Source organism: Equus przewalskii, chromosome 31 (genome assembly GCF_037783145.1).
Source record: "Equus przewalskii isolate Varuska chromosome 31, EquPr2, whole genome shotgun sequence".
Taxonomy (NCBI): Eukaryota; Metazoa; Chordata; class Mammalia; order Perissodactyla; family Equidae; genus Equus; species Equus przewalskii.
The window spans coordinates 16,545,106-16,569,671 of NC_091861.1; the positions used below are offsets into that span (position 1 = coordinate 16,545,106).

The 24,566-nt window shown below is 42.1% G+C and overlaps 1 protein-coding gene across 1 annotated transcript in view; it reads left to right on the plus strand.

Moving 5' to 3' along the window:
- USH2A (usherin) overlaps positions 1 to 24,566 on the plus strand; it is a 746,622-nt gene that overhangs the window by 677,160 nt on the left and 44,896 nt on the right. The window contains exons 62-64 of the mRNA XM_070602521.1: positions 13,708 to 13,935; positions 18,894 to 20,410; positions 23,113 to 23,434. Of these exons, the coding sequence (XP_070458622.1) occupies positions 13,708 to 13,935; positions 18,894 to 20,410; positions 23,113 to 23,434 (2,067 nt within the window). The remainder of the gene's footprint in view (positions 1 to 13,707; positions 13,936 to 18,893; positions 20,411 to 23,112; positions 23,435 to 24,566) is intronic.

Below are 24,566 nucleotides of genomic sequence, written 5' to 3' on the forward strand. Positions count from 1 at the left end.
TTGACAGATACAAAGAACAGAAACAAAAGCTTTGGGAGATCCTCTATTGTTTTTAAGAAATAGGGGTCCCAAGACCAAAACGTTAGAACCACTGATGCCGTTGAATTCTGTATGGTACAGGAATAAAATCATAACCCCGCCACTCGCCAGCAGTGTGATTCTGGACAAGTCACTTAACTTATGTAACCTTCAATTTCCTTATCTGTAATATTACCAACCTCACAGCTTCATTGTGAAGATGAAATGAGATAGTGCCTGTAAAGTACTTTTCAACAGGTCTGACATTGTAAAAGCAAAAACTTTGCTCAAAAATAATTACCCTGGGGCCGGCCCCGTGGCTGAGTGGTTAAGTTTGCACACTCCACTGTGGCGGCCCAGGGTTTTGCTGGTTCAGATCCTGGGCACGGACATGGCACCATTCATCAGGCCACGCTGAGGCGGTGTCCCACGTGCCGCAACTAGTAGGACCCACAACTACAATAAACAACTATGTACTTGGGGGTGATTTGGGGAGAAAAAGCAGAAAGAAAAAAAAAAGATTGGCAACAGTTGTTAGTTCAGGTGCCAATCTTTAAAAAAAAAAGAAAGAAAAAAAGTAACTGTAAAAAATAAAAAATAATTACCCTATCTTAGGAAGGATACACAGGAAAATGGTAAACTGATAGCTTTCGTTGCTACTGGGCAGGGAAATTTTTATTAAATACTCTTCATTTCAAAGGTATTATAATTTATTGAAAGTAATAATTTAATTAAAACTTTAAAAATGAATAAAAGAATTACCTGCTTCTAATAGATATGGGCCTTGTAGTTTATCTACCACTTCATTTTTGGTGAAGCTCTATTGTTCCCAATTTATCTATGGAAAGAGCTAAGCACACAATGATGGTAACTCTTAGTATAAAACATTGCTTTGCTGCAGATGCTACAGGCAATTCCAAGTTCATTGGCTGATACCTGAGCCTACCCAGATCAGTTTGCCGTACACAGAATTTTGGCTAACCTGGTTTCCACCTGCAAAGCTAAAAGGATTTTTCTAAATATCATACCCTTTCCTGCCTCATCAATCTCTCCCTCTTTATTGGAGGGAATATACAAACATGGGATAGTATCTCTTTTTTTTAAATGTGACCTTGTGGGCCCCTCCAGCTACCATCCCATTTTCCTGTTCTCCTTTACAGCCAAATTTCTCAAGAGTTCCAGTAATGTTCCCTGTTTCTACTTCCACACATCTAGTTCTCTCTTCTTCCCACTCCAATCAGAGTTCTGTCCCTACCACTCCACACAAAGGCTTACTTCAAGAATCCTTGAGGGGTCAGCCCCATAGCCAAGTGGTTAAGTTTGCGTGCTCCACTGTGGCAGCCCAGGGTTTCACCAGTTCAGATCCTGGGCGCAGGCATGGCACCACTCATCAGGCCACATTGAGGCAGCATCCCACGTGCCACAACTAGAAGGACCCACAACTAAAATATACAACTATGTATGGGGGGTAGTTTGGGAGAAAAAGCAGAAAGAAAAAAGAAAAGAAAAGAAAAGAATCCTTGAGCCAACCCGGATGGCCTAGTGGTTAAAGTTCAGTGCTCACTGCTTCAGAGGCCCGGGTTCGGTTCCCTGGCGTGGAACCACACCACCCATCTGTCAGTAGCCATGCTGTGGCAGCAGCTCACATAGAAGAACCAGAAGGGCTTACAACTAGAATATACAACCAGGCACTGGGACTTTGGGGAGGAGGAAAAAAAAAGAACTCTTGCCAAATCCAAAGATCTTTCTGCGTCCACCTCACTTAACGTTTCAGCATCATTTGACACTGATGACCATGCTGTCAATTTTATGAAATATCCTCTTCTATTAGTTTCATGAACTTGCACTCTCCTGGTTTTCTTCCTACTTTACTGATCTTTTCTTAGCTTTCGTTACTGACTCATTCTCTTCTGCTTGTGCTTCTCACCTTCATTTTGGTTCTGTCACTGATTGTGGTCCTGGGCCCTCTTCTCTACCTACACTTTCTTCCTAGACTCTCGCTAAGTCTCTCCTCAGACTCTCTCTACACTCTCTTCTTCACCTCATCCCTTCATTTTAAATTGTGTCCATATTCATTGACAGCACAAATATTTTTTGAGCACTTACTCTATATGAGGTACAATTAGAGACACTTGGGATGGAGCAGAGAATAAAAGAGACACAGGTCCCTGGCCCAGTGGAATTTACATTCTACTAAGGAGAGATAGACAATAAATAACAATCATGATGGATAAGTAGATTATAGGATATGCTGGAAATGAGCGATGAGAGCTTTGGAAAAGAAAAAAATATAGAGAGCAAGGTAAAGGGTTCCAAAATGGGAGGAGGGGGAGAGGAGAGTGGGCAAGTTGCAGTTTTGAATAGGAGCGGCTCAGTGAGAAGATGAGCTGAAGTTACCCATGTGGACTTGTTGGGTAAAGTGGGCTGCAGGCAGAGGAAACAGCCAGTACAGGACCCTTAAGGCAGGAGCATGCTTGATGTGTTTGAAGACCAGCAACAAGACTGGTGTGGCTGCCATGCAGCTTGCAAGTGGGAAGAAAGGTAGGAGATGATACAAAGGGGAAATGAGAAGGTAGGCAAGAACAACAGATTTTTACTCTAAATGACAAGGGAGCCACTGCAAGGTTTAGAGCAGAGGAGTCACAAGATCTGACTAATGTTTCTGAATATCGCTCTGGCTGCCATGTAGATAGTGGGATTTAAGGTTAAAAATAGGAAGACCAGTTCAACAGACTATTGCAGTGGTGGAAGTGGAAGAGAATGGCTTGGACTGGGGTGGTAGTAGTAGAGGTGGTGAGAACTGATAGGATTCTGGATGTATTTTGAAGTCAAATAAACCTGATCCTATTTCCTAATGATTAGATGTAGGTGTAAAGGAAAGAGAGAATGAATCCAAAGTTTTTGGATAAAATAACCAGAAGGATGGAGCTGTCATCAACTGCAAAAAGGGGAAGACTGCAGGCAACACAGCTTTGGTGAATGCATCAGACACATTTCAACTGGGGAAACTGAATGCTATGGGTTTGGGGATATGGGATTTCTTATAGGAACTAGACTTTACGCAGTTGTGGGAAGAGCTGGGAAAGTGAAGATCCAGAGAGAGGAGTAAGAGGATGGGTAAAGGAGTGGCCACTCAGCCAGTTTAAGAAGCCAGGCTTGATTGGCCATCTAGGTGGAACTGCCAGGAGGAAGCTTGTGGAGAGGTCTATATGAAGCTGTACATCTGTGTAGCTGCCATCTCTGTGGGACCAACACCAAGCATCAGGTCATAGACCTGGGGCCACTGTTGGTCAAAGTCAACCATTGGAAGGAAGGGTCAGATATGGAGCAGAGGAAAATGAGGACAAGCTGAAACCCGCTTGCACCTCTGTGCCTTTTTATCTTCACATCCAACCTTAATGAACTTCAAGGAGTAATGACCACTGCTTTACTTTCATCCTCCAAATCTCTCACCAATTTTAACCAGAACCATACAGCATTATGTATTAGTTTCCTACTGCTGCGTAACAAATTACCGCAAACTTGGTGGCTTAAAAACAATTTGTTTCTATTTGTTATCTCACAGTTCCCATGGGTCAGAAGTCCCATGGCTCAGTTGGGTCCTCCGTTCAGGGTCCCACGAGGCTACAGTCAAGGTGTCCACTGGGCTGCATCTCATCTGGAGGCTTGACTAGGGAAGTATATATTTCCAAGCTCATTTTGGTTGTTGGCAGAATTCATTTCCTTGTGGTTGTAGGACTATGGGTCCCAGCTTCTTGTTGGCTGTTGGCCTTCTGGTCTTGGAGGCCACCAACAGTTTCCTGCCACAGGGCTCTTTCACAGGCCTTCTCATAACATGGCAACTTACTTCCTCAAGACCAATGGGAGAATTTCACTTTCAGTCAGTTGAGATGGAATCTTCTACATTCATGTGAGTAACATCCCATAACTTTACCATTTTCCAGCGGTTAGAAGTGAGTCACAGGTCCTGCCTGCACTCAAAGGAAGGCCGTGAGACACAGGTATGATTCACTGGGGGATCACCTTACGGTGTGACTGCCACAGAAGGGGATTCTGAGATATGTAGTTCCATTTTAACCTATTTTAGGTAATACAAACTACCCAGGAGGGAAAATCAAGAGAGCATATTGAGGCTTGTTAAGTCTGAGATGTATTAGATGTAAAAGTGGAAAGGTTGAAAAGGCAGCTGGATTTGAGACTAGATTCGGGGAGAGATGTCCAATGACTCCCAAATGTGTATTTCCAACCCAGTCTCTACTCAGAACTAGAGATTCATAGATCTAACGGTCTTGGTGGCATCTCAACTTAATAAGGCCAAAATTATTCACTCCTTCCCCAAATCCGTTACTCGCTTAGACTTCCACATCTCATTAAATGGCACCACCATTCACCCTTTCTCTCAAGGCAAGAAGCCAAGTGTCCTCTTTGATTCCTCTCTTTCCCTTTCCTTCTGCAGTCAACCCATCATAATTCTGTTGGCTCTACTTCCAAAATATAAATCCATTCGCTTAGTTGCACCTCCACTGTTACCACCCTAGTCCAAGCCACTATCATTCTTCCCTGGACTTCTGCAAAAGCCGTTCCTCCTCTTAATCCTTGTTATGGACTGAATCGTGTTCCCCTAAAATTCATTTGTTGAACCCCTGACTCCCAGTGTGACTGTATTTGGAGATAGAGACTTTAGAGAAGTAACTGAGCTTAAATAAGGGGTAAGGTGGGGCCCTAATCTGAAAGGACCGGTGTCCTTATAAGAAGAAGAGACACCAGAGATCTCTCCCTCTCTCCATGTGCACACAGAGGGAAGGGCCATGTGAGGACACAGTGAGAAGGCAGCTGTCTACAACCAGGAAGAAAGGCCCCTCCAGGAACCAACCCTGATGGCACCTTGATCTGAGAACTTGGAGGATACAAACTTCTGTTTTTTAAGACAGTCTGTGGTATTTCGTTACAGCAGCCTGAGTAGACTAATACAATCCCCTACATATATTCTCCACGCAACAGCAAAATGAACTCTTTAAAGCCTAATTAAATCATGTTACTCTCTTTCTTAAAGGCATTCAATGATTTTCCATTGAAATTAGAATCAGACCCTAACTCAACTTGGCCTACAAGATTTACACTATCTGGTCCCTGCCCATCACTTTGACCTTATCTCACGCCATCCTTGTTTTCTCTCACAGGCCTCACGCACACTAGCTTCTTTCTGTCAGCAAAAACTCCAAGCTCTTCCTTTTGTCTCAAAGTTTCTCCCCTGGTTCGTCATGTGGTTTGCTTCTTCGGCATTCTGGCCTAAATGGGACTTCCTCAAGGATCTTTACTCACCCTTCTTAAACCAAGAATCTCACTCTTCCCAACCACCTACACCCCAACACTAGTTCACCACTTGACTTATTCCCTTCATAATTTGCCACAATTTCTAATTTTCTCTCTCTCCTAATTTTGCTTAAATATTGCCCATTTTTCCTCACTATAATGTAAAACTCAGGAAGGTACTGTCCTTGCCTCTCTTGCTTTCTGCTGTGTCCTCAGGGCTCAGGAGTATGCATAAACCACAGGAAGCCCTCGATAAATATATGTTTAATCAAGGATTCAATAAATACAAGACTATGGCTGGAACGAAATTCTGTTAAATGTATTTTCTACAGTTTTACTAGTGCTGCCATGAAATAGATTGCCAGAGTGGAATTGCTGGGTCACAGAGTATGCACATTTTTAATTTTGATAGATCAGAAGTACCGCTTTTTAATATTTAGTGTGACTGATTTGCCACTTTAAAATTTAATTATCACAAATTTAATTTTTTTTTCCTCTTCTCCTTTGAAAAATGAGCCATTTCGAAACCATTCTTTTCTTCCTCAATGTTTTTATGGTAACTGAGGCATCATCGTTCATTTGGCAAGAACTGCAGCTCTGCTTTATAGATTAAATTGATAGAGCCCATTTATCTATACAGAAAATGTCTGTGAATTGAATCTTCTTTTTGCATGGACCCCCCATTACAAAATGAATAATGTAATCCAATAAGAGGGAAAAAATAACCCCCCCCCCCCATTTCACATATCATTCTTCTTTTCTGAATGTAGATATTTGTGGGAATAAAGACCGAAAAGTGCACACATCACTCACACAGGAATACTCCAAAGTGAACATTTTAAGTTTCAAATTGACAATTGTTGCCAAAATGGCCCCTAACTAATCAATTATAATTACGCATATACAATTACTTCAAGGGAAGATATGCGTTTATAGTTTCTTGAAGTCTTTCAAATGAACCCCTCTAATATTAGTTAGAACTCAGAGCTCAGAATGCTTTAACACTGTGTGTACCTTTAAATTAGCTTCGTTCTGTTTTGCAATCGTCAATAGTATCCTTAACCTTTTCCAGCTGCCTTATAGCTGTTTGATATGCACAAGGGGCTGGTGCAACTGTGAGTAGCTCCACGCAAACGTGTCCCCATGATCAGCAAAAACACAACCAGGTCCCTGTGATTCTGAGTGGGCCATGACAAAGGACAGTATAATTGGCTTCACTCCAGTGCAGTGGTTACAACATCCACCTTGATTGTGATCAAAACACAAACACTTGTGTCTTAAGAATAATGCAAATTTTGAAATAGAGCAAACGTTCAATAAAGATTTTTACATCTTATTCCTAAGAAAATACTTTCCCATTACCTTTTATCTATGGGAATTATACTTGCTGGCTGAAGAGTAATTAAATGAATAAATTAATTAATTCTTAGCGGATTTTTTATTCCGTCAGTCACTGACCGTGACCTATACTACTTTAAGGCAAAATTTTCAAGTTCTTCCATTATTCCTTGAAATTGCGTTGTAGAACTCTTTACACATAATTAGTTCTTCAGATTTTTGCCTGATGTTACTCACTGTTTCCTAACAAATGTAGTCCAAGAGCTTTAGGGTGACATTCACAGCCCTCTCCAATCTTACCACCATCTCTTTCCAGCCTTAATCCCCACCGTTGCCTACACACACAATGCTGCAGCTGTGTTGAGCTCCTAGCTCTTCCTCAAATGTAGCCTGCATTTATTCCGTTCTGTTCTTTCTTCCAATCCCTCGCATATTTTCATCTACTCAAACTCCACATCTTTCCTGACTTATATCAGATGCCACCTCCCAGTTAAGTATTTCCAACTCCCCACCTCCTCCCTTCCTAATTAGAAGTACCCCCTCCGTGTTTCCCAGGCACTCAGTGGTAGCACTTACCACACTCTGAATTGGGTGTAGCTAAATGCGTTATGGACCTGCTCTTTTAGATTATAAGCTCCTAAGATCAGGATCCTTTGTTATCCATCTTGTATCCTCAAGAGCAACTTTACAGAATCCTGTACGTGCCGGATGCTCAAAAGTGTTTAAAGAATTGAATGCAGCTGCTGATCAACCATGCTGAATGTTTCCACTGACCATTTTGGCAGCTCTGTCATGCCACTTAGCAATGCCACCTAGCATATACACACTTTTCATGCACGTAAAACAATAGACTATGAACCTAAAGGGTATTTTCTTCTACCTTTCTTGTATTGTGAGTCAATCAGAGACAGCCCTGATTGCCTAGTGGTTAAAGTTCAGCACACTCTACTTTGGCACCCTGGGCTCAATTCCTGGGACAGAACCACACCACTTGTCTGTCAGTAGCCATGCTGTGGCAGCAGCTCACATAGAAGAAGTAGAAGGACTTAGAACTAGAATATACAACTAAGTACTAGGGCTTTAGAGAGGGGAAAAGAAAAAAATGAGAGGAAGATTGGCAACGGATGTTAGCTCAGGGCTTATCTTTCCCAGCCAAAAAAAAAAAAGATTTGGGGACAGCCTGGTGGCACAGCAGTTAAGTTTGCACGTTCTGCTTCATCGGCCCGAAATTTGCTGGTTCGGACCCTGGGTGCGGACATAGGCACAACTTGTCAAGCCACACTGTGGCAGGCATCCCACATATAAAGTAGAGGAAGAAGGGCATGGATGTTAGCTCAGGGCCAGCCTTCCTCAGCAAAAAGAAGAGGATTGGCAGCAGATGTTAGTTCAGGGCTAATCTTCCTCAAAAAAAAAAAAAAGATTTTTGATTCTGGAGTAACTCTGCATGTATGTGTGTGCTGTCAAAGAATGTCCTCTTTGTCCCACCAGCCAGGAGATATGTGACCAGAGATGGCACTAGTAAGATAAGTTTACATGTGAAATTGGTGCAAATTTTCTGATTATGTTAACATTTTGCAGGCTTGGAAGCCTCATACTTAGATAACCATGGTAAATAGTCAAGGTTGACATTTGGCTGTGGGTAATAAAGAGGTCATTTCTGTATCAAGACTGATTTGATTTTTATAAAATATGTACTAGATATAAATATGTTGACCAACCTTTGGAGAACTCAAAAATGGACTTTATAAATAGAAAGAAAGCTAAACCTACAGCTATGCCTCAAATTATCAGCCTTTCAGAAATCTAAACAAATATTTTGTGTTGATTTGTCAGCATTAAAATATACAAAAGTCATCCAATTGACTGGATATACTTTGCCCAAAGCCATGACTTTTAGGTGATGGTAAACGAGGACTTTTCCTACTTCTCATGTTTTATTTGTAATCTAAACCAGAAACTTGTGTATAACCATTCCTTTATTCTTCATTATGACAAGGTAAACTATAACTTACAACACAACCAGGGAGCATCAATCAAGCCACTCAACTAAAGAAGACAGGAGTTATATATTTAAGTCTAGATTCCTCTGAAGCTCTCTCTGGGCAAAAAAAGCAAACTTTTGGTGTGACGTATTCTCTGGCATTCATGATAACTAAGGAGGCGAAGGAATCCTGCAACCTGGTTAGGATTGATAAGCCCAAAGTCACCCATTCTAAAATGAGGAATCCAAGATGAGGGGTAAAGACAGAAGAAATCCCAACAGCTGGGAATGAAGTTGATGGTGACCAGGAAGAATGGCCTTTTCCAAAATGTAATAAGTGCACGTAATACTCTGTCGATGAGCACAGCCGTGGATGTACGTCATTGTTTGGATTCATTCCCAGGAGCATGGTAAAAAATTCCTAAGGGCCGAAGTCAAGTGGGCTCAGTGAAAATGTACCACAAAGACCAGAGGGAAAGCTCTGGAAACTGCTGGATCATCAGATCAATAGACTCGAAGATGACTAAGTTAGGTTGCTTTATGCAGTTTAAACATTTGTACAGAGAGGCTCCCCACACAGCCTTTTATTGACAGCTACAGATCAATGGTAATTTTTTGATCATTTTCAACCTACATAAACCTATTGACCCCATGGCCACCTTTGGGGCACTTCAAGTCGTCAAAAATAATCAGAGGAGATGGTTTAAAATTGTCAGACTGCTGAAGACTCCAAGTAGTTTCATGTGCCCCAGGAGCAGAGTGGAGAGGTTAAAATGTAGTTCAAGTTGCCAACAGAATGTCAACTGGCAGAGTGTTCCAGAGACTCTTGTCTTTACGTCTCATAAAAGGACGCCCTGATTTGAATCCAGACTCCGAGGCTTCATGCATATAAGTTTAGAAAAAAGGCTAAGGCTCATTGGAAATACTAGATTGCTGAGAACAGCTTATTCCTGTTTGCTTTTGTTGAGTCACTCTTTTCATCCACTGCCTAGCAAAAGTAGTTAATATACTTCTAGAATAAAAAATATGTATGCTCGAAATTACACAATGTTATAAACCATTATGATCTCAATAAAATTACTGGAAAAAAATAAGAATAAGAAAATCCACTTTAGAGGGCTCTGGGGAGGATAAACTTAAGTTTTTAACGTTAAGTACTTGGCACAGTTCCTGGCTCAGACGTAGTGCTTAAGAAATGTTTATTGAATGAATAAATGAAATATAATATAAAAAACATATATATGAATATTATGTGGATGTGGACATGGAAAGGACAAAGAGAGAAGGGAAGGAAGTACAAGTTGGTAGCCCATAGGGAAGGGACAACAAAAACATATATCTCAAGGGGCCAGCCCCATGGCATAGTGGTTAAGTTGGATGCACTCCACTTTGGTGGCCCAGGTACACGGGTTTGGATCCCAGGAGTGGACCTGTACCATTCGTCAGCCATGCTGTGGCAGTGACCCACATGTAAAGTGGAGGAAGATCAGCACAGATGTTAGCTCAGGGCTAATCTTCCTCAGCAAAAAAAATATATATGTATATATATAAATATCTCAAAAGAATAGGTAGGATGGAAGGGTGAAGGTAAAGAGTAAGGAAAATAATGACAATGAAGGGGAAGAAGTAAGAGTATTGAATTAAGATAATTTCCATAGGGGAAGGAAGAAAGGGGGTGCACAGGAGCAAAAGGAAGAAAGACAGTTTTTTGTGGTGTTTTTTTGCTGAGAAAGATTAGCCCTGAGCTAACATCTGTGCCAATCTTCCTCTGTTTTTTATGTGGGTTGCTGGCACAGCATGGCTGATGAGAGGTGTAGGTCTATGCCCAGGATCCAAACCCACGAACCTGGGCTGCAGAAGCAGAGCATGCCAAACTTAACCACTAGGCCACAGGGCTGGCCCCGGAGGATGTTTTTTAATGATGACATTTACTAGTCAGTGTCACAGAATGCTACAGCCCCAAAGGAAGGAATTGAACCCAAAACATTTAAGATCAGCAGAGCTCAAGCAAATATTCTGAATTTAAGGAAAATAACAAGTAACTGGATAAATAAACAAGACACAACCCAATCCACAGAGGGAACTGTGCCCAGATTTTACAACAGGACTCTAAAGTAGTGAATTTTTGATGTTGAAAATCCATTCAGGAGAGAATGATAGAAATTCTTTCCTAAAATGTTGAAGAATAAATTGGTAAGGATCATTTTGCCATTTTAAAATTTTCTTTATTTTTTTCATATGGGCTTTACTAAACATTGACAAAAAGCGTGGCTATTAATGAGGTTTATTTAAGGGGTGTGTGTGTGTGTGAGTGTGTGTGTGTGTGCGTGTGTTTTGTAGCTCTTCAGAAATAACAAATTAGGAACTTGTTCCTATAATATAGGAACTTGTCCTCAGTATAAATTTATGATATAAAAATTCTCCTTTACATTTAAAATATGGGATCATTTTGGCACCAGGCTTGTGGTGCAGAGGTTAAGTCTGCATGCTCTGCTTTGGCTGCCCAGGGCTCACCAGTTCAGATCCCGGGTGTGGACCTAGGCACCGCTTGTCAAGCCATGCTGTGGCAGGCGTCCCACATATAAAGTAGAGGAAGATGGGCACGGATGTTAGCTCAGGGCCAGTCTTCCTCAGCAAAAAGAGGAGGATTGGTGGCAGATGTTAGCTCAGGGCTAATCTTCCTCGAAAATAAAATAAAATAAAATATGGGATCGTTTCTATGTTTTTAAAGATATAAACCAAATTAAGAAAAACAGCTGTTGTAATCACCTTTTGTAGGACCGGACCTTCAAACGTTTCTGTGCCAGGCAGGCACGAACTCTAACCTGAGATGTTCAGGTCATGTTTTTACATTAGAGGGTGAAGGTTTAGAGGCCAGGGCATTTTGAATACTTCTGCTTTCAAGGATCTGTGCTAGCAACGTTTATGAAAAGAATCTATAATGAAATCAGTTTTGTTATTTTTTAATGGTTGCCTGGAGTGTGTTGGATGACGAATGCCGGCAGTTAATCACTACGTCCTCATGTTACCAAAAGTGTTTGAGAGTATTGCCACCTAGGGGCTGAACGGAATTCTCAGCTCTGAAATTAACTGTAATTGAGCAGGTGCTGCTATTGACAATATACATATGTTTTTGCTTTATGGCCCACATGCTTTCCATGTTTCTTATGACAAAAGCTATCTCTAAATGTCCCCCAACAGCCTACCTTTTTTATGTATAATCTGTTAGAGGTGATTACTATTTGCTTTGGAACTTATGCCTTTTTGGCATCTATCACTGAAGATTCTGAACAAAGAATGGTTCTTTTTTGCATTATTAATCTTGCCCATGTTTGCCCTATTTCCTCAGAAAAGGAATCATTTATCGGAAAAGAATGTTTGTAATCGAGACTTGTAGCATCTTCGATTTAATATTCATTATGGTCATTCTAGTTCTGTGCTATATTTATCTAAAAGACCAATCCAATGTTGTGGAGAAATAAGTTTTAAATATTTATGATCTAACTTTTAATATTTTAAAAAAGAGAAATTAGTATTTCTGTAAAATTTGTTTCAGAGTCGGCTCGCTTAGCAAATGTTTAAATATTAAAAGATTTCAAGAGGTTAGCATGTAATACCATAATGGGACTTATTGAAACAGGAAAATTGACTTTACAAGTTTTTGATAAGCAAAAGAAATTATGTTTTCTCCGCTTATGTTTAACACATAATAAGAAACATTAACACAGTTGAAACTCATAACCAAGAATGTGGGGAAACAGCACCAAAAATTACTTCTATGATGTGTTTTGGTTTTTCTAACCAATTTTGGGGGGAAATGGTTCAGTTTTATTTTGCCACCTTATTTTAGATTTTATTCAAAATGATAGCTGGAGCCCCTAAATTGAGGAGAATTTCCATCCACATAACTTTGTCTGATGCTTTTGGGTACCTTCTTTCAGAAATAACTTCCTCTTCTCCACCCCACATTCCTCCTCCGGTGCCCAGCAAGAAAAATGACAATTGAAGACTATCTGTCACATTTAAGCATCTAATAAATCAAGGCTAATCTTACACCCCACCAAGCATAAAAATCCTATGAAACCAGTCAAAACTTCCTCATGATTATTCCCATCCAGTGGGTATGGTACACAGCAGAAAGTGTCACCTATTTGTGTGTGTGTGTGTGTGTGTGTGCGTGTACCCATACACACATTACTGGTCCACCTTCAGACATAATTCCTATCTGGAAACAGATATCTCCATCCAGCCCAGATGTGGAAAAAGCACCCTTGGGCTCTTTCAAAATATTAGGATTCTTAGCCCCAATTCAGTTATGCGAAATGTGTTAAATGTTGCTCTCTAAGCAGGAAAAATCTAATTCTGCTATCCTATTTTTTTTCTTCTTTTAGATCAAAAAGACCAAGTTCTCAAAGCCTAGATGACAATTACTTTGGGTAATTTTCATGGTTTTAGTTACAGTGTTTTTAAGAAATGAGAATATTTTCGCATTTATATGAATACTAGATTTCTCTATGGGTGTTTCTGCATTTATAGTTCAGTTGGCTTGTTGTTATTGTTTTGTTGCATTTGTAAGATATAAACGCACACCAAGAAAATGGGAGAAGAAGATAGAGAGAGTCTTGGGTATAAACAAATAGTGTTGGGGATCAATGAAAGAGAATTAGGGTCATTCAGATTGAATCTCCAAACCCTTAAGATTATCCCATCATCTGCCGCGTAACTTGGTACCACTGATTTCCATCAGGAGCTGGATACAGCACTGACCTGAAGTATCACAGATTTTTTTATGTTCTACATCACATCCTTTGGGATGCAAGCTCTGAAAAGGCAAAGATTCGATCTGATCCACAGTTTGTGTGTGTCTGAAATCACGCAACGTTAAGTAATATATTCACGGCGTCAAGAGCAAGAAAATACCACATTGTTTTCTTAATCATTCAAAACTCTGCTGTGATATTTGTGCTGCCATCGCTAATGAATCTTGGTCAGAGAATGACCTTCTAACAATTGTTCGCAGTCTCTAAAAGAAAACTAACCTGTTCATTGTCTTACAGGGAACGAACCATGAAGCCCATCTCTTTGGGTTAGAACCATTCACAACGTATTACATTGGTGTTGTGGCCACAAACCAGGCAGGAGAAATTTCAAGCCCCTGGACTCTGGTTCAAACCCTAGAATCTTCTCCAAGTGGCCTGAGCAACTTTACAGTAGAACAGAAAGAGAATGGCCGGGCGTTGTTACTGCAGTGGTCAGAGCCTGCGAGAACCAACGGCGTGATTAAGGTAACTTCTACTCTGACTGTGAAATCATGTTTGCTGTTCTCCAGATAAATAGATGAGCCCTGACATGCCATCAGGTCACTGTGGGAAAACTCTCTTCACAGTCTGCTTAATTCTCCTTGATAGCTCCTCCAGGCGCTTAATCATAGATCACCGAAAACCAGCTCACGTGTGTTTATGCTTCCTCTGAACCCAACAATGGACTTAGTGCTCTCCATGGATTATCTCATTTAATCCTCACATCAACCCTACTGGGTAGGTACCACTAACCTTCATGAGCCATAAGGCTGGATAACTGCCCAAACCCACAATGCAAATGATCGAATTGGGATCTGAAGCCAGGAAGTCAGAGCAGAACTGAACTCTACATGACTGTGTTCTGACTTCCTCCTGAATTATCCTGCCCAGTTATTGGCTTAAGCCTCGCCTCATCTGTGCTTTGAATGGAGCTCACTAACCAGAAGACAGGAAGCCCCACAGGTCTGATAACTCCCTGACCTCTGTGTGTAGCCTCGAGGAGCAGTCTTATGCGTGTCACACTTGTACCCAGGCTTCACCAGCCTGTGAGCACAAGTGAGGCTGACTTTTCATTATTATCCCACATTGTGATGCTTTGGACCATGAGCCACAGGGAAGCCAGCCCCCATCTCCCTTTCTGATGTTCCTCCCCAAGGGCATTGGCGACTCACCTCACAGTCTCTTACTGCCTCTGCTTCATCTCCGCTGGTCCTGGACCACCTCTTGGGCTCTCATCAACTGCCTTCTACAGGGAGGAACTGCAGAATTCCCCAGGCTGCAGCTGGCGTAGATGCTTTGCCTCTCCTTTACCCGTCCCTCTCAAGATGGCAAAGACACCTCCATTAATTTCACAAAGAACAGTTAAGACTAAGCTGTGACTTTGGAGAAAGCTTTCCTGAAAAGCCTATGAGGGGGATGACAGCAGAAAATTCCCTTCAGCAATGACTGAGAACAGTAACTAGAGCCCACAGGCCCCAGCCCAGCCTCATGGGCCTCCCTGTAGGCTGCCTCCCTGCTTAGTACAATGGCTGACTCTCTGCTACCTCCAGTCCGCTACAGGTAGCAGAAGCAAGCCGCTTTCTGCCACCCTGCCTGCATGTGACAGAGACAGACTTCCCTACTTTGGGACTAGAGGCAGGAGCCTTAGGACCCAGGACCTTCAAATCCAAGCCATAGCACGAAGGTATCCATCAGAGAAAAGAGTTTCTCCCCCAAACCCATCAAAGCTCCCCTTTTTGTGAGTGTTTCCTGTCCCAGAATCTGCCTCTTCCTGGCATGATTGACAATGGGAATATCTACTCCTTTTGCCTTCACTTACATTTCACCAAATATTTATTGAGCTTTTACTAAGTGCCCGGCATTTATTCAGGGGTAAACAAGACAGGCAAGGTTCCTGTTGTCACAGACCTTACGTGTTGTGTGTGAGTGTGCACGTGCGTGTGAATACATGAATGGTGGGGATACAGAGAAGCCAAAAAAAGCTAGTAAACAAAGAACAAGAGAACTTCAGAGTGATGAATGCTATAAGGAAAATTAAACAGAATAATGTGATTATGCCCGCTCAGGCTATTTCAGAATGGATGATCATTTGAATTGAGTTGACATTTGAGCTGAGCCCTGAATGACAAGACAGAGTCAGTCATGTGAAGATAGGGGAGCAAAATGTTCCAGACAAAGTGAACAGCAAATGCAAGGCCTGAAGCCAGGAATGAACTTGGTGCATTCAGATAAAGGGAAGAAAGCCAGTGCGGTTGAAGCATTGGGAGGGAGAGAAAGATGACACTAGAAGAGTTGGAGGGATGGGTAGGAGGTAGATTGTGCCCAACCTTCTGGGCTGTGATAAGGAGTTTAGAATTTATTCTCAGTGCAATGAAAACTACTAATGCAAGTGAATAACATAATCAAATTCATGTTTTTCAAAATCATTCTGACTGCTATGGAGAAAATGGACTCTAAGGAGACCAGTGGAGTTTGGAAGCTATTAAAAATTCAGGGTAGAATTGATGGTGGCTTGAATTAGAATGGAAGTAGTGAAGGTAGAGAAACAGGAGTGGACTGGAGATGCATTCAGCAGGCAGAGATGACAAGGTTTGTTAACAAATTGGTTGTGAAACATGAAGGAAAAGGGATACTTCAGGATGACTTCTGGGTTTTGGCCTTGAGTCATTGACTGGGAAGATAAGGTTGGAAGATGTGCAGGAGCCAGGGGGCAAGTAGGCCATTGCAGGTACAAGTCTAGAACTCTCGAGAGAGTTCTTCACTAAGATATATATTTGGAATTCATTAGCAGATGTGTGGTATTTAACTTCACGGTCCTGGAGGAGATCAGCTATGAGAGAATATAACTAGAGGTGATGAGAACCTGGGATCAAGCCCCGAGGAAATACAAAAATTTGGAGGTCAAGAAGAAGAAGAGCCTGCAAAGGAAATTGAGAAGAGGCATGTGAAGTGGGAGGAAAGGTAGACGAGTGGGAAGCGCCAAAAGTGAAGAGAAAATATGCCAAGTGCTGTTGACAGATCAAGTACAATGAGGGCCAAGAAGTGGTCCTGGATTTGGAAGCGAGAAGGTCATGTGGTCTTGACAAGAAGGTCAAGTGATGAAGTGGGAAACCTGATTGGGATGGCTTGACGAGAGAATGGCAAGTGAAGAAAGGAGTCAGGCCACTCTAAAGTATAGATGAAAAGGAAAGCAGAGAAATGGGGCAGAGCTGGGGGACTGTGGTGTCAAGACGTTTTATTTAAAAATGAATGAAAGATACTAGAGTACGTTTAAACGCTAATGGAAATAACCCCGTAGAGGGAGTAAACTTGGTGTTGTAAGAGATAATGAGAGGAATTGCAGGAGTGAAACCTGTAGGAAGGAGGAGGGGAGGGGACCCAGAGTTCAGGTGGCCTTCAAGAAAGGCAGAGATAGTTCATCCATAGCAAAAGGAAGGAAGGAACAGTCTGAATCCAGATTCACACAGATATGGTGGTGATAATGTATAACATGAGAACATTCCTTTCTGACTGCTTCTGTTTTCTCAATGAAATATGTGGTCATGTCAACAACCACCTGTGGCGGAGGGAAGAAGATGTTGGTGGTCAGTGGAGAAAGGAGAAGACAAGAAATAGTCACTTCAGAAAATAAGAGAGCAAACATATAGGGGAATGGAATAAGATTACCAGTTGGTAATTGCCTACTTAAAATTTATGGTATGAAATTTAAAGTGAGAAATTGAAAGTCAGCATACTTGAGTGTTTTTCTCCAAACTCAGTTAGAAGCTAAGGTACAGAGGGAGAGCTAAATCTAACACGAGTTAGGGATTTACCAGGTGACTTTGAGGGGGCCAGGGAGTCATAGACGCTCCCAGAGTGATTATGGAGTCTGCGGTCTCCTCAGAAAATACACCATTCCCCTTCCCTCACGGGTGTGGTCTTGTCCTGGGACCCCAACAAGAAAATCACACCAAATACAACAGTCCGACATAAATAGATTTCCAAAAGTCTAGGCTATTTAATCTTCAGTAAAATTAAATTATATCAACAATTCAGTCTAAATTAAGCTTGCCAGGAGGCACCTCTGGGAATCTTTCAAGATGGATATACCTCCCAAGGGATTCTGATGTGTGTTCCCCACTTCTTGAGAGATGCCATCATAGGGAGTCACTACCATCTACTATCAAATCTCTCAAGTGCATTGAAGCAGGAAAAGGATGGGAAACCACTATTCAAAAACATCTCCAGGGCCGGCCTGGTGGCGCAGTGGTTAAGTTTGCACGTTCTGCTTCTCAGCGGCCGGGGTTCACTGGTTCGGATCCCAGGTGTGGACATGGCACACTTGGCAAAAAGCCATGCTGTGGTAGGCGTTCCACATGTAAAGTAGAGGAAGATGAGCACGATGCTAGCTCAGGGCCACTCTTCCTCAGCAAAAAGAGGAGGATTGGCAGTAGTTAGCTCAGAGCTAGTTTTCCTAAAAAAAAAAAAAAATCTCCAGGGGCCAGCCCAGTGGTGTAGGGGTTAAGTTTGCACTCTCCATTTGGGTGGCCAGGGGTTTGGGAGTTCGGATCCCAGGCACAGATTTACACACCACTCATCAAGCCATGTTGTGGCAGCATCCCACATACAAAACAGACAAAGATGGTCACAGATGTTAGCTCAGGGCCAATCTTCCTCACCAAAAAATATCTCCAGTGAAGTTCAGTTATTTCCCAACTTTCCCAAAGAACAATGAATAATATGGGATGAAAATTCACTCTACCTTTGTATGATGAATGTTCTGATGTTTTCCCTAGAACAAAAGAATACTTTGCTCCAAAGGAATAATCAATTCCTCCATGGCCTGCAAGAGAAAACAGGGTATTTTTTTCCATTTTCTAGTCATCAAAGTTTGTATCTATATTTTTGAATATGTATATAACATGTATGTGTATATGTGTGTGTGCCTACACACAGACACACATTTTTGGCCCCGGCACCCTGGTACAAATGCTTAAGCCTTATAATTCCATTTCCCAGTAAATGCCTTGGGAGATGCACAATAGAGATGGGTCCTACTTACCCTACTCAGGATGAGATCAGAAGCACTTAGTAGCTATAAAATAGGGCATTTGAATACCAGGAATACTATTCCCTATTTTTAAAAAATGAAAATAGGAGGAAACCCCATGAGCACTCTTTAAGTCAAAGAATCACGTTCAATAGCCCTTAGCTTTTAGATATATGCTTACATGTTATCAAAACTTAAAAAAAAAAAAAGGCAAAGAAAACCTTTTTCATCTTCCTGTGGACTTTACATTAACTGGAAAAGATCACATTCCCCAAATTAATATCAGAGGTTTTTTTTTTGGACTGGGGTCATCAAGATGAGGGACAGAAGGGGGAAAAGGTTAAAAGGGATGAAATAGCCACATCAAGAAATCATATGCTCCGAATTATTTCCCTTGGTTCTCTTCTTCCTCCAGGAATATAACATCTTCAGTGATGGCGTTCTGGAGTACACTGGCTTGACTCGTCAGTTTCTCTTCCGGCGCCTGGAGCCTTTCACTGTCTACACGCTGACCCTGGAGGCCTGCACCAGAGCAGGCTGCGCCCACTCAGAGCCCCAGCTTCTGTGGACCAATGAAGCTCCTCCCCACTCTCAGTTGGCTCCTAAGATCCAGTCCGTGGGGGCCACCAGTGTGGAGTTGAGCTGGTCTGAGCCTGTTAACCCAAATGGAAAGATAATTCGTTATGAAGTGATTCGCAGATGCTTCGAGGGAAAAGCTTGGGGGAATCAGACAATCCAGGCCGATGAGAAAATTGTTTTCACAGAATATAATACTGAAAGGAATACATTTATGTATAATGACACAGGTTTGCAGCCATGGACGCAGTGTGAATATAAAATCTTCACTTGGAATTCAGCAGGTCATACCTGTAGCCCTTGGACTGTGGTAAGGACGATGCCAGCCCCTCCAGAAGGTCTCTCTCCTCCAGAGACAGCCTATGTATCAATGAACCCCCCAAAACTGCTGATTTCCTGGATCCCACCAGAACAGACTAATGGGATCATCCAGTCCTATAGGCTTCAAAGGAACGGACTGCTCTATCCTTTCAGCTTTGATGCTGCGACCTTCAATTACACCGATGGAGAACTGCTTCCATTTTTCACATACAGTTATGCAGTCGCAGCGTGCACGAGTGGAGGCTGCTCCACCAGCAAACCCACCAACGTCACAACTCTTGAGGCTGCTCCCGCAGGGGTTGGCCCTCCAGCTCTTTGGGCCATCAGTGCCACTCAAATAAACGTATCTTGGTCACCACCATCAATTCAAAATGGCAAGATCACTAAATATTTGCTTAGATTGGATGATAAGGAGTACCTCGCCGGGCAGAGTCTGTTCCTGTTGGTTTCTCACCTGCAGCCTTATACTCAGTATAATTTCTCCCTAGTAGCCTGCACGAATGGTGGTTGCACAGCTAGTGCGTCAAAATCTGCCTGGACAAGGGAGGCCCCACCACAGAACATGGACCCTCCAAAATTGCAAGTCACGGGCTCAGAGTCAATAGAAATCACCTGGAAACCCCCAAGAAACCCAAACGGCCAGATCAGAAGTTATGAACTTAGGAGGGATGGAGCTATTGTATACACCGGCCTGGAAACTCACTATCACGATTTTACTCTCACCCCAGGTGTGGAGTATGGCTACACAGTGACTGCCAACAACAGCCAAGGGGGTATTTTGAGTCCACTTGTCAAAGAGCAAACCAGCCCCTCAGCACCCTCAGGGATGGAACCTCCAAAACTGCAGGCTCAGGGTCCCCAGGAAATCTTAGTGAACTGGGACCCTCCAGTGAGGACAAATGGCAACATCGTCAACTATACCCTCTTTGTCCGTGAGCTGTTTGAAAGAGAAACAAAAATCATACACATAAACACAACGCATAATTCTTTTGGTACACAGGCATTCATACTAAACCAGCTGAAGCCATTTCACAGGTAGGTGGCCAGCTCCAGGTTGGCTAAGAGCAACCCACTGTCTTTTGCGTGACATCCAGTCAGTTCGAATGAAGATACTAAAAGCAAGATGCATGACGTCCCCAACCCCCATCCACTTAACCATCCACAGTGGACTAACCACATCCTCATCCAGCCAAAACTTGCTCGCATAACTTCTGGAAAGTAAAATTCTTGCAAGTGACATTTTGAGAGTCAGTTTTTCAGAAATGTTGGCCACCCACGATGTCTGGAACAAGTAGCACAGAGATGGGGCCACTTCCCTGAGTCTAGTCTTTCCTGGAAACATGCAGGCCCCTGGATAGTTCTGAGAGCCCAATGGGGATATCTGACCCAGGCTGTGAAGAAAATGAGGTATTATTTTAGAGGATGAAAAACGTGCCCGTCAATGAGAGCTATTACCAGCCAGAGGTGGACTAATTCAAAAGTCATTTTGGGGACAGTCCTTCTTATTAAATCCAGTACTTCTTCTGGGATAATAAGATCCTCTGACTCTATTTCCTCAACCCCTTAGGATTCCCCCAGCTCTGACCTTGTGGTTTCTCAGGACGTGCCACCTTGCTAGCTCATGTTTTCTCTGTGGTCCCGTCTGGGTTCTCTGCCCTGCAGGGATGCGTGTTGCTCTCCACATGAATAAACCTTACCAGCAGCCCTCTTCCTATAGCTTAAAAAATTGCTTGACGCTTTTCCCCATCACATTTTAAGTAACTTATATCCCCAGAGAGAAGAGTAATAAAGGACATTTTATGCTTAAAATTTAGTAAAATGAACAGAACCACTTAAAAAAATTAAAGGCTGAAAGAGTGTTGATTTCCAACCACCACTGGTAAAATTCAGCTATTATTGTAATCTACTGGTGTGTAGATTAGACCCCTCCTGTAATTATCTCTGATATATGGTGCTGTTTAAATGAAACATTCATGATCTGGTGCATCTACTCATGACAATTATTTAGGGTCACATTAAATATTAAACAGTAATTAAAACTTCCTCAGGTATCTTCCATAGCTAATCCACATGCTATGTGAGTTGGCTTTTATCTTACTCTGATTCAGGGCATAAAAAGACCCACTTTAGCTGCAGAGCTGTACATTTTGTACCGGCTTCCTCTTTACCTGACTGGTACCTACAAGTTTTAAAAATCATATCAACTGGCTCCTCTTTGAAACTCTTGTTTTAAAAGATTTCTAAAGAAGGAAAAGGTTGCCAGATCTGAGGGGGGCACTTTTCCCAAGCTGAAAAAATGAAAGTTTGATTTATCTGATAAACCTAACACTAATATTTAAGGCAATAAGAGGTGTCTCTTCATTATCCACAATAATCGAAAATATGAATGACATGAATGACTTTAAAACAATATCACTTCTATATGAGGTTGGGGTTCACATAGTTTTAGGTTTTTCTAGCAGATTAATGTTTATTGAATATTGCAATTGGTATGTCCTCCTTGGAGCACCCTGACGCTGGTCAGTAGGTAGAAGTAGCCTGGGAATATTTTCACCAGCAGAAAGAATCTGACCCAGAATTTTAAAACCAGCACAGGTAATCCAGAAAACAAATAATCCATATGTGGAAGTCGAAAGTGACTTCATAGGATTGCTTAGAAGTTGGATCGGCCATACATAACTATGGATTTGTTCACCAATAAACTGTTGGCCCATCATGGGAGAGATGGGCATGAGAGGAGAAAGAGGGAAGGAAAGCAGAGAAAGGAAAAGAAAGACGTCACAAGAAAGAGCGAAGCATATTTAAGAAGAGAGGAAGGGGAAAGAGAAAGAAAGCAAGTAAGAGAACAAAAAAGCAGTGATTAGATGTGGGGAAGCAGGAGATAGAAGAGGAAAAGGCCAGAACCAAAAGAAATAAAGGGAGAAAGAAAAATGGCTTGTTCTAGAAGGAAAAGTGGGATGCCATAAATTCAGTGGGGCATGGGAGCAGAGAAAAAAGCACTCATTTGCAGCTATAGGCATTTCATACTCACAAAAGCCCCTTTTGCTGGCAGAGAAAAGTCCCTGCTATGTAAATAGACCTCTCCAAGTGGCAGGAGACCAGCTATGGGGCAAAACATAACTGATTGGTTGAGTTTAACTGGATGGTGATAAGGTGTCCCCATGATTGATAATCTAGGGCGAAGCTGGGTTAACTTTGGCCCCAGAAGGTCTCTGTGTGGTGTAAGAGAGCCCGTTTAAGATGTCAGGTATCAGGAGACGGCATTTATTACCACTGAGACCTTAACTCCATGATGTCCCTTCATGACCTGGAAACATTCCTGGGAAATTATTCAGCACTAGCTGCAGAGGAAGGAGGAGCCCTGGGCTGCCGAAGACTCCTTCATACTCCCCAAGATCAGCATTCTTCATCGCTTTAAGTAATCCTTCAAAGTATCGGCACTGTCATGCTGGAGAGAATCTCGAAAGTGTATTTATTCCGTACATTCCTGTTTAGGGAAGAATTGGGCCCACCCTTTCCAGACAGATGAGAATCTTAGCTTCAGTTTGGAAAGCCAGGAGGATTTAAAATATTCTAAAATTTCTATGGAAATATGACTTCCTTGCTTTTTAGAAGACTTACTGATAGATAAGAATAAATGTAAGATGTTTTTTCCCCCGAAAACTCTTGCTTTTGAAGATTCCTCCAATGCAAATCTATTTTGCCACTCATGGGTATTTCTGCCTTGTGTCCTGAAGGTATGAAGTACGAATTCAAGCCTGTACCACACTGGGGTGTGCATCAAGTGACTGGACGTCCATTCAGACCCCTGAGATTGCGCCCCTGATGCAACCCCCTCCACATCTAGAGGTCCGGAGGGCTCCCGGGGGATTCCAGCCCACGGTTTCCCTTTTGTGGACAGGACCACTTCAGCCAAATGGAAAAGTTTTATACTATGAATTGTACAGAAGACAAATAGCGACTCAGCCTGGAAAACCAAATCCAGTGCTAACCTATAATGGAAGCTCGAGCTCTTTTATGGATTCTGAACTATTGCCTTTCACAGAATATGAATACCAGGTAAGAAATTGGTCTTCTCAACAATTCACACTGAGATTGCGTGCACCCATTAGCACCAGCCTGTAAAAATTGCTTCCAACTTGAAAAGCCACTTAAAGAAACATGGGGCTTAAGGAATTTAATAATATTCTTCAAAAATTTTTCAGAGGCCAGCCCAGTGGTGTAGTGGTTAAGTTTGCTCGCTCTGCTTCAGTGGCCCGGGGTTCATGGGTTTGGATCCCAGGCACAGACCTACACACAGCTCATCAAGCCATGCTGTGATGGCATCCCACATACAAAATAGAGGAAGATGGGCACAGATGTTAGCTCAGGGACAAGCTTCCTCAGCAAAAAGAGGAAGATTGGCAACAGAAGTTAGCTCAGGGCCAATCTTCCTCACCAAAAAAAAAGCAGTAAATAAGGGAATAGAGATCATATTAATTTGCCTTTTTCATTTTCTTGGTTCTTGATCCATGTGACGTATGCTTGTTATTCCTAGGTAAATTTCAGGTGACGTATTTGCATTTCTTGTTAATGAAGCGGTTTCTACCAATAAGCTTCCCTCTATCAGTGTCACGTTGGTAGGAAATATCCTTGTTAAAAGGTCACTTTGAAAATAACTCATTAATTGTACCAAGAACAATAAAATCTAAAGGCAAGCATCTCCAGCCCCCACGCTCCAGAAAGACATGGAGTGTTGAGAAAAGTCTGGAGGAAAACCATTAACCTGTGCTTGGAGATGAAGTGAGCCTTCTATGAGGACAGCCTAAACAATAGGACTTTGCATATCCCTGAAAAGCCAAGAATTAAGAGAAATATTCTGGGACCAGCCCCATGGCTTGGCACTTCAGCAGAGTGACTCCGAATTTTAAAAGGTGGAGATGAGAAGTCCTGATAAAACATCCCTAACCTCATCCGAAAGCTTTGCTTATCTCTGCTATTTCCAAGTATGGGTCTTCAATTGTTCTTTTAATTCCATACACTCCCAATAAATCCCCTTTTGCTTGAGTCAGAATCAGTTTCTCTTGCTTGCAGTCAAAGGAACCTTGCTGACTGATGCCAGCACTAAGTGCCAGGCACGACGCCAAGGGCAACTTTCAAAAAGGGGAAACTGAGCCTTGAAAAGCTTACCATCACCAGAAATGATGAAATC